The following is a 9,313-nucleotide window of genomic DNA, read 5'->3' as shown; positions in this document are numbered from 1 at the left end:
TCTCTGCATACTTTGTTAACCCCCTTTTAACCCTATTAGTTCCCCTTGTATGATTATCAGCACAGCAGTGAAACGTTGGTGCTAGTGGATCAGACACGGTAGTGCTACTGGAGATTTTAAACCCCACATCACTGCTGGCCAACAGCAGCCTGTGACAACTGAAACACTACAGGTTGACCAACAACCTGCAACAGATGAGCCACTGCCTCTGAATTTACATCTACAAGTTGGTCCAACAAGATAGGGGAGTCCAACAGTGGACAGTGAGTGGACACAGTGCTCAAAAACTCCAGCAGCACTGTTGTGTGTGATCTACACACCAGCTTAACACGTTAACATACCACCACCACATCAGTGTCAGCTAAATTATACCCGCTGTGTGGTGGTTCTATGGGGATCTTGACCACTGAAATATATGGTGAAATGATTGAACAAGTTGTGTACCTAAATATTAGACTTGTGGATGTTTATGGATACCTTAGGTTTTTTCAGGCCCGTATTTCATGGTGGCAAATGCAAGGTCAATAAGTTTGTTTTTGCTTCGGTTGGGATGTAACAGCATATGTGCATTTGATTATTCTGCAAACCGCTCAGCAGTTTGGTGTTAATGGGTTAAATTTCCCAGTTTCTTCTTATGCAAATTTTCATATGAAAGTTTAACATTTCAGATATTTTCATTGTTATGCTTTAAGTTTGTGAGTGGACAGGGTTTCAAGTTACAGGGTTACAAGGTTGTACACGATTCACTTTTTTAATGTGATTAAACAAAGATATACACAAAAACATGTTATACATATTATATTAACATGTTATACACTGTAATCCAACAAGACCTTAAGTCATTAAAATTATTAAGGCATCAGTCTCCAGTCTGGAATCATTTTGATGATCAGTTTCTAAAAAGCCACTACAACATGTAAAAGGCATTCAACACGCGAATAACCCATGAAACCATAAAATATGTGTGCTAATTTCACGAGAAAGCCATGGTTTTATTCTTGACTGAGCACTAATATGAGAAAATGTAATAATGGATTACATAAACATCAACAATCTTGTCTGTAATGTGCAATTACATTCAGTCCTAGTGTGTGTATCTTACTATCACTTTTCAGTGGGCAAAAGCAAAATACATTACTTACATTCAGTGGTATAAAATGGAATGTTTTAGCACCAAATATACAGAGACAGCTGTTGTTCTTCTGGATGCCTCAAGCAAGTTTTTGTTCTCTATGATTCAAATTAGCAAACATTTATCACGTCCTCTTGAAGCAGGTGGAAAACAAAAAACCCAAAAACATGCAGTGTATGCGCTGCCTTGTACTAGAAATTAAACCACGGTATATTGCCGATATATGTTACTATAGTACGTCAAAATAAGACATTCACCTGCTGTATTATAGTATGTCAGTGATAAAGGACGACTGCACCATAATCCAAGGAACTGCTGTTTAAGTCAGTGAGAATTTGCATAATGCTGATGTAATATTAAGGTAATGTTAATAACACAGTGAACAAGGCCACACTACTTTGACAAGTGCTGTGTGATCATGACTGCAATATAATATACCTTATATTGTAATATAATTAAAATATATTTATGAATATAATTATTTATGAACATATTTTAATGTGACATACTTTAATGCCTGCATTACTTGACAAAATAGCCTTTTAAAGGGAATTCTACACATTTCAAAAACTCTATATACTCAACAGTTATGATGTAACAAAGTTATTCACAGTGGTTTGACATGAAATAATTAATTATAGAAAATTTACAGACTCTGGTTTCTTTACAGCGGTGCTGATGGTAACCAGGTGTTGCAAATTTTACCCCTGTTTTAGCCTGATGGCTCAACTAAAACTATTATAAAATAAAGTAATTCGATGTCAAGACTTCATTAACATCTTAATGATTGGAGTTGTGTAAAATTCTGAAGCATATGTTGAATTCGTCTTTAAAAGAACTGTCTATGATTTTTCTGTATTGTTTCTCAAATAAATTGTCATGATTCATGCTCTTCAAAAGCTACTTCATTTAGTGATAACAACGTATAGTGGCAAATTGAAGTCTCTGCATATTATTACATTAAAAACTAAAATAGCTATTACATATTCAATGTTGAACAAAATCATACAGTAGTCTATATATAGCAGTTTTACATATAACATTGAGAGTACATCTAAAAATACATGTCTTAGGTGAATTTTCATCTTTCAAATGTTCTGGGATACATGGGAGACACACACAATGACAGTTACCAAAAGAGCCTTCATTTGTCATAGCTGTGAAAACAGGTGATGAAAAAAAAAACCCTGAAATATATTATTGGCGTCATGGTTCAGCATTCATACTGTGAAAATGGGACAAACAAATGCTAGCAAATGCCAACAGTCCACTGGAGAGGTCTGAGGGTCCATCATGCCTCCTCTGCTGTATAAATGCGGTACATCAACGTGACGATCGCTGCAGCCAAGGCAGGTATCAACCAGTTGGACCACCAGCTTAATCAAGAGACAAAACACAAATCACACAACTGTCAAATTAACTTGAATGTACGGGTGGGCGATATGGCCCTAAAATAATATCATGATATTTCAGGGTATTTTGGCGATATTCTTAGCGATATGAAAAAACACTGAAATATACTTTTATTAATTTCAAGAACACACTGTTGAAACAAAATCAATGCTATACCAATATTAATTATAGTAAATTAAATATATACCAATAGTATTACATGGTTATACCAAGATTCTGATTTTGTATAAAACACTAATGTAGCATATAAATCTACCACCCAACCAAAGTGCCGAATGTGTGTGTATATAAACAGCAAATGTAAACAGTTATACAAAAAGCAACCTTAAAACTTCAAAGTAAATAACAAAACAAAAAGAATAGTTGCTGTGGTGAGTCATTATGTAAACAAGTCATAATATCACAATATTTTTTTATACCGTTTTAAAAATTATGACATATCGTGAAATATATGATATGGCACATCCCTACTAGAAAGAATACAATCTTTTTGAAGAACATTTGAACAAACCAATAATAAATGTAAAAAAACAAAAAACAAAAACAAAACAAAACAAAAAAACAATAATAATTTGAAACAAAAAAAATGTTTCCCCCTCAGTCCTTGTCTCAGAAGCTCACTTCACTGGTAATATTCCAGCAATAATTATGTCTTAGTCTATTTGCTTATTTTCACCACTGTACACTTCAGCAGCATGAGCCACACCACAACTAATTACTTAGTTACTAATCCCCTGTGCAGAGTCAGTGTTTGTGATGTTAATATGAAAAACTTCTACTGACAGCTCTGACTCTTGACTGAAAATTTAAAGATTCACAGTGTGACTCACAGTATCAGAAGTACACTATATTATAGCAGACATTGTTCCTTTTGATTCAGTGAAGTGGCTTCAGTTTAAATAAAGTTGTTACTTGATACACTCTTACAAACAAGTGTTCCTTTATATGAAAATTTTCTTTCAGACATTTTACTTCTTGGTTTTGCTATAATAATTTTACAAGGTTGTAATTAATCTTTTTAATGTGATTAAACAATAGCAACTTAACTTGTGATTTTCTTAAGTTCTTAAGTTATTTCAGTTATCAAGGCATCAGTCTCCAGTCTGAAATCAACCCCTGGAACCCAAACTAGGATTTGAGGTGTGATGTTAATATGCAAATGCCTCTAATATTGCCTGAAAAACCACTGCCAAATCTGACTTTTGGTTGAATATTTCTGATAACCTGTAACATGCAAGATAACTTTAAGCTTTAATGTAAACACTGATATTCTGCCTGTCTACAGTGGATCACCTTTTGTGTTATACTGTGTGCCACTGAAATGCATAAGGCACAAATAACAAACATGTGAATTTAAGCATTTAGATTATAAATTCTGTTTAAATGAGAAAATGGATATCAAATATATATTCATTTTAACTATGCTGATAGCTGCTATATATAGCTACTACTATAAATGCTTAAATTATTATAGTCACTGTCTATATATAAACATGCATCTCCATTCATGTTGATTTTCAGTCTACTACATCATTTGAACACCACCGAAGTCCTTCACATGTCCTTGACATTTGTGGCATCATTATATCCAAATCCACCAACATTATCCAGACCTGTATTGAAGGCTTTTCTGAACTCTACAAACCAACTGAGAAATAACTAAGGAACTTTTAGTTGTAGAGGTGTAACTATGGTCATATCTAGCAGCCTCAAGTGAAACTGAGAGAAACCACATATTGCAAATGCTCAAGATTTGCCAGTGTAGCAATGACTAATCCTGGCCTTTCATGAAAGGAGGATATACACAGAATGAACTGCACTTTTGGGTAAAGGTTACTATTATCATAAATCCTCAAAAATGCAGCATTTATTCTTAATCAGAGGTGAAGAATATGACTTATTTTATTTCAAATCTGATGCTAACATAACTTTTAGCCTACCTTGTTTGTTCATGAACTGTTGTTACAAGTGACTCCTAAAAACAGAGGAAAACAGAAAGAAAATATAGATGAGCAAAATATTATTAATGGCTAAAGAATACAAGCCTGGTTCTAGAATCAATACAATATGGCTTGTCACTTAGGAGTCGATTCAGACTGAGAGCAAACATTATTAATTGCTCTAACTTTTCACTATTGAAAATGTAACCATATCTAGATATTTTTTCTACTATATGACATACTCCCTCCCGGTGACTGTCTGTGAGGAGTTGGTGTGTTCTCCCCGTGTCCGCGTGGGTTTCCTCCGGGTGCTCCGGTTTCCTCCCACAGTCCAAAAACACACGTTGCAGGTGGATTGGTGACTCGAAAGTGTCCGTAGGTGTGAGTGTGTGAGTGAATGTGTGAGTGTGTCTGTGTTGCCCTGTGAAGGACTGGCGTCCCCTCCAGGGTGTATTCCCGCCTTGCGCCCGATGATTCCAGGTAGGCTCTGGACCCCCCGTGACCCTAAATTGGATAAGCGGTTACAGATAATGGATGGATGGATGGATGGATGACATACTCCCCTGCTGGACATGATTATACCTGCATGTATGAATAATGCAACTGTATATTGTACATACCGTTATATAAATATATAATGTACGTGGTTCTCTAGTGCCACAACTGGTAAATAATTATTTGATATGTAAATAAATAAATAATTATTCAGTGACAAAGATGTTATGACAAAAATATTTATAAAGATAATTTACAGACCGGTGGTTTGGCAATCTTGTGTCTGTCATCCTAGAGAGAGAGAGAGAGAGAGAGAGAGAGAAATATTTAAGCCGAGTGCTCTTGTATATGTTGCAAAGACACAAATCTGGCCAGTATGTGAAAATGATGACAAATTTCTCATCCATATTGCAGTGAGCGTGGTCCCATAAGACAAGAGCACACAAACAGAAATGTCCCTTTTTTTTGGCTGATAGTAAAACAGGAAGGCCTACAGCACCAATGTTGTATCTGCACTGCCTGTTGATATCACATGCTGAAAAAGGCTTGCAAAATGTTGTCAGTAAGATTGAACTTTACAGTACCTGCTCCTCGAGCTATTGTGGGACAATTAAAACTTGCTGTACCTGCTCTTTAAACTACATCCCCCACACCTAGTGGAAAAGTGTAACATGAGCTAAAATTGAGTTAATCCTTCAGATTATTTATCAGCATAAAGAATGTCTTGTTATCTGGGTCAAAGGAGAAACGGACTCTTACTTTCAGCTATAAATGACCTCATTCTGCATGTTACAGCAGTCCACAACTGCCTTCAATTGAAAATGGTGAAAATAAAACACTGAAAGGTGAATGTGGTTGTGCGGCTTGTGTAAGACGTATAAAAGGCGGAAAAAGTAGGCATTGGATTTCAAGGAAAAATGGACTTATGGATACCACAGAAAGCTATTCCTCTCTCCACACCCAGATGTTTGTCTAGAGTGGCAACACCAAGCATTATCTCGAGCACAGAGAAGAGTGAGGCTCATTCCTAGATTACATAAGGAGAAGGAAGAAATGCCCTGGCTGAGTGAATTTCATTTATGCCTTCATGATTCACTATGTTTGCAGTATGGTTGTGTACTACGTGTTATCGTTACTTTTCTGAGTGTACAATGTTATCGTCTATATTTTAAGAAAATGAACAACTATTTTGACCATTTAATGAGACATTTTCAGCAACACCACCCTGTATGCGATTACAGGGTAAACAGCATAAAAATGAGATTTGGGATATATGCTCGTTATTTTATCATCTAATTGTATTTTTGGTAAAAATACTTGTACTTGTGCATGATGTCCAATGCAAGCCTTGGAACAACCAAATATTGTAACATATGGTGCATCATGACAATGTCAATCATTTTATATGATCTGCTGTAACAGTAACCCATAGTTTGCCAAATGCTAAATGTAAGTTTAGAGTAAAGCAAAGAAAGGGAAGTAACTCACTGGATGCAGCTCTCCTATAAGCATGGAGTTGGCCAACTCTCTAGCGTCTGTAGAGTGTCCTACATCCTCAAAGCTCTCAGTGGCATCCCCTCCTGCCTGCTCCCGCAGCACCTCCTCTCCTCCTGGGTGCTAGAAGAGCACCACACACCCAGTCAGCCAAAAACAGACAAAACTTCTAAATAAATATTGTCACCTACAAAAATAATATTGGCTTATAATGATTAATTCATAATAATACATTTAAATAATAGTTCAATTATACAAATTAATGTGAAGGGGAAGAAACATAAATATAAATAATAATATGGATTAAGAACTACTGGATATACCAGTTTCAACATTAGAAATCATGTCCAAAATATTAGGGTTTAAAACAAATTTATACTCAGACTGGATTCTGTCCAACTTAAGAAATAATGGTGGAAAGGAAACCACATGAACTGTTTTAAAAGGAATAATAATCTTAAGCCAGATGCATGTGCAGAAACATTTTTAGTGCACCCTTGGGAACTTAGGACTGTACAACACACATCTTATATTTCTTTAATTAAATGTGGCATCTTTTTGTGAGACTGTGTAATAGGCACAGGCACATTGGTTTAGTTTTGAGGCCGTTTTTGCATCTTGAACAGAATGCAGACACTGGAGGACTGTGCTCAGCTGGGTATGATACGTGCTTTAATGCACGCAAAAGCACAGGGATATTCACCTCGAGTGAACTTTGCCACAAAAAAGACATGAGGCTAAACATGTCCTAGTACTCTGAGAAACAATGTCAGAAATTTTGGCTCCAACAGGGTCAGCTACAGTCCAGAGCAAAATAACACCTTATTTCAAATAAGAGGTTGAACTAAATGACCAATAGTCTACAGGGAACATGCTGAAATTTTCTTTTCTGAAAAAAATGGATAAAAAAAAAACTTTCTGAGCACAGATTTCAGCATACTGGAGCGTAAATGTGAGAAACATTTGAACAATTTTGTGTGCATCTTTATTAAGCAAAAAAAAAACGATATTTTTGTATTCCAATAAATACAGACTAGACGTGAGATCCACATAACATTTCTCAGTTTAGCCAGATAAGTTGCGTCCAAATTCAGTCCTGTCCAATAAGAAAAGAGCAGAGACACGTTCCTATTGGACCATACTCAACTTTGGAATTTATCTGGCTCACCGAGAAATACTGCTTTAGGGAATACCCTCAAGAGTATCCAAACCCTTGCATATGACTGACTATATGACAATAGCTCTAGGCCTCATTAATACTCCACCATCCCCAGGCACATAAACCGTACAAACACAGACGGACTGTTACCGGACGTGACAACGCACATGTTCTGGTTAATGATCCTTTACAGAGAAGCGGGAAAAGGTTTCTTAGTGGAATTAAAGGTCACAAACCTCCTCTAGAAACTTGGTGACATCGTACACTTTGTGGTTGACGATAATCCATGTACTTTTGAAAGAGTTGCGCTCCTCCACTTCGGACAAACGATAATATTTCACCGTTTTCTCGTCGGATCCCTTTGCTTCCATTGGTTTCCCTTTGTTTCTAGTGTTCTTTGTGGATTCTAGCTTTTCCGCGAATCAAGTCAAGTTAACGTTAAAGAGGCTCAAAGTTACACAACTCCCCGCAGCCACACAACTCACCCACTCCCCCAGCTCCAGTTTTACAATTGTAGTTCCTGACATCGCCAAACCCCGCCCATCCCCGCCTTTTCACGATCTGATTGAACAGTTCAACTCGTACGCGTTCCACTTCTGCGCTCCGATTGGACGTCATTCCCGTCTGTCAACGCGTCAAGGGAAAGACCGCAGAGAATGGCTGGGAAAAAGTTCACTACAGTTCATCTCCCAATGTCGAGATAAAAAACAAAGTAACTGAACCTGGTTCTCACGCACAGCGGAATTATAGTGGTGTCCCGCAGACACGCACGTAATCAACGCAGATTTTAGATACTATAATCCTGACTATTTTTAACCCAAGTATCACTTTTTCAAATTGTTGATGAACACCTTTATTATTATTATTATTATTATTATTATTATTATTATTATTATTTATGGCTGGGGCTTCGCCGAGTTCATATTACTGCATTGTACAGAAATTAATTGGGAGGGGGAGAGGCGCGTTTTTACCCGTCTCCACAAGTTACACAGTGCAGTTTCTGCAGTACTAAGCCCAGAGTAGCAACATTTATTTAAAAGTACATATCAATGGTTCCAATGCCACCCTCAGAAAAATATAAAGTCTTAAAATCACAACTGCAAAAACTTTTTTTCCAGTAAATGTTTACTAAAAGTAGATTGCAACAGCAGGTAACATATGGGTCATGAATTTATAGCACTGTGAAAAACACCCAGCCCCCTCCAGGGTGTATTCCTGCCTTGTGCCCAATGATTCCAGGTAGGCTCTGGACCCACCGCACCCTGAACTGGATAAGAGCTTACAGATAATGAATGAATGAATGAATGAAAAACACCCACTGAACCTATAGTTTTGCTCTGCCCATTACTGTGAAGTTATAAGGAGTGTTTCGATATGTACTAGAGAATTTATAATAAGAAAGGAGAACATTTATGTTTATATGCATTAAATTCACTGAAAGAAAAAACCGCGACCCTGAATTGGATAAGCGGTTACAGAGAATGAATGAATGAATGAATGAAAGAAAAAAAGTTTGTTTTGTTTTGTTTTTGAAGTTGTTTTTCACCATTGGCTCGCATCACCAATATTTAAGCAATTAAAATGAAAATAGCAGTTCTCGTTTGTATGAAAATCCTGTGATAAATGAATTATTTTGTGAGAAAAGATCATATATTTATTTTAAAATAATGTTATATG

The 9,313-nt window shown here is 36.4% G+C and overlaps 1 protein-coding gene across 1 annotated transcript; it reads right to left on the bottom strand.

The window, feature by feature from the left end:
• Positions 1-742: 742 nt before the first annotated feature.
• Positions 743-8,144, bottom strand: cyb5a (cytochrome b5 type A (microsomal)). Its single transcript, XM_066683888.1, has 5 exons — positions 7,870-8,144; positions 6,469-6,597; positions 5,242-5,271; positions 4,486-4,520; positions 743-2,508 (listed from the first exon to the last, which is right to left on the bottom strand). Exons 1-5 carry the CDS (start codon positions 8,002-8,004, stop codon positions 2,424-2,426), a joined length of 414 nt encoding a protein of 137 aa, XP_066539985.1. The 5' UTR covers positions 8,005-8,144; the 3' UTR covers positions 743-2,423.
• Between the last annotated feature and the right edge of the window lie 1,169 nt (positions 8,145-9,313).

The sequence above is a fragment of the Hoplias malabaricus genome, chromosome 10, assembly GCF_029633855.1.
Source record: "Hoplias malabaricus isolate fHopMal1 chromosome 10, fHopMal1.hap1, whole genome shotgun sequence".
Lineage (NCBI taxonomy): Eukaryota > Metazoa > Chordata > Actinopteri > Characiformes > Erythrinidae > Hoplias > Hoplias malabaricus.
This window is presented reverse-complemented; position numbering and strand designations above follow the sequence as displayed.

Coding starts and splice junctions, on each gene's coding strand:
- cyb5a (XM_066683888.1), bottom strand. CDS start 8,004: ATGGAAGCAAAGGGATCCGACGAGAAAACGGTGAAATATTATCGTTTG. Junction 5,272..6,468: donor TTATAGGAGAGCTGCATCCA/GTGAGTTACTTC, acceptor CTCTCTCTCTAG/GATGACAGACACAAGATTGC. Junction 2,509..4,485: donor ACAGTTCATGAACAAACAAG/GTAGGCTAAAAG, acceptor CTCTTGATTAAG/CTGGTGGTCCAACTGGTTGA.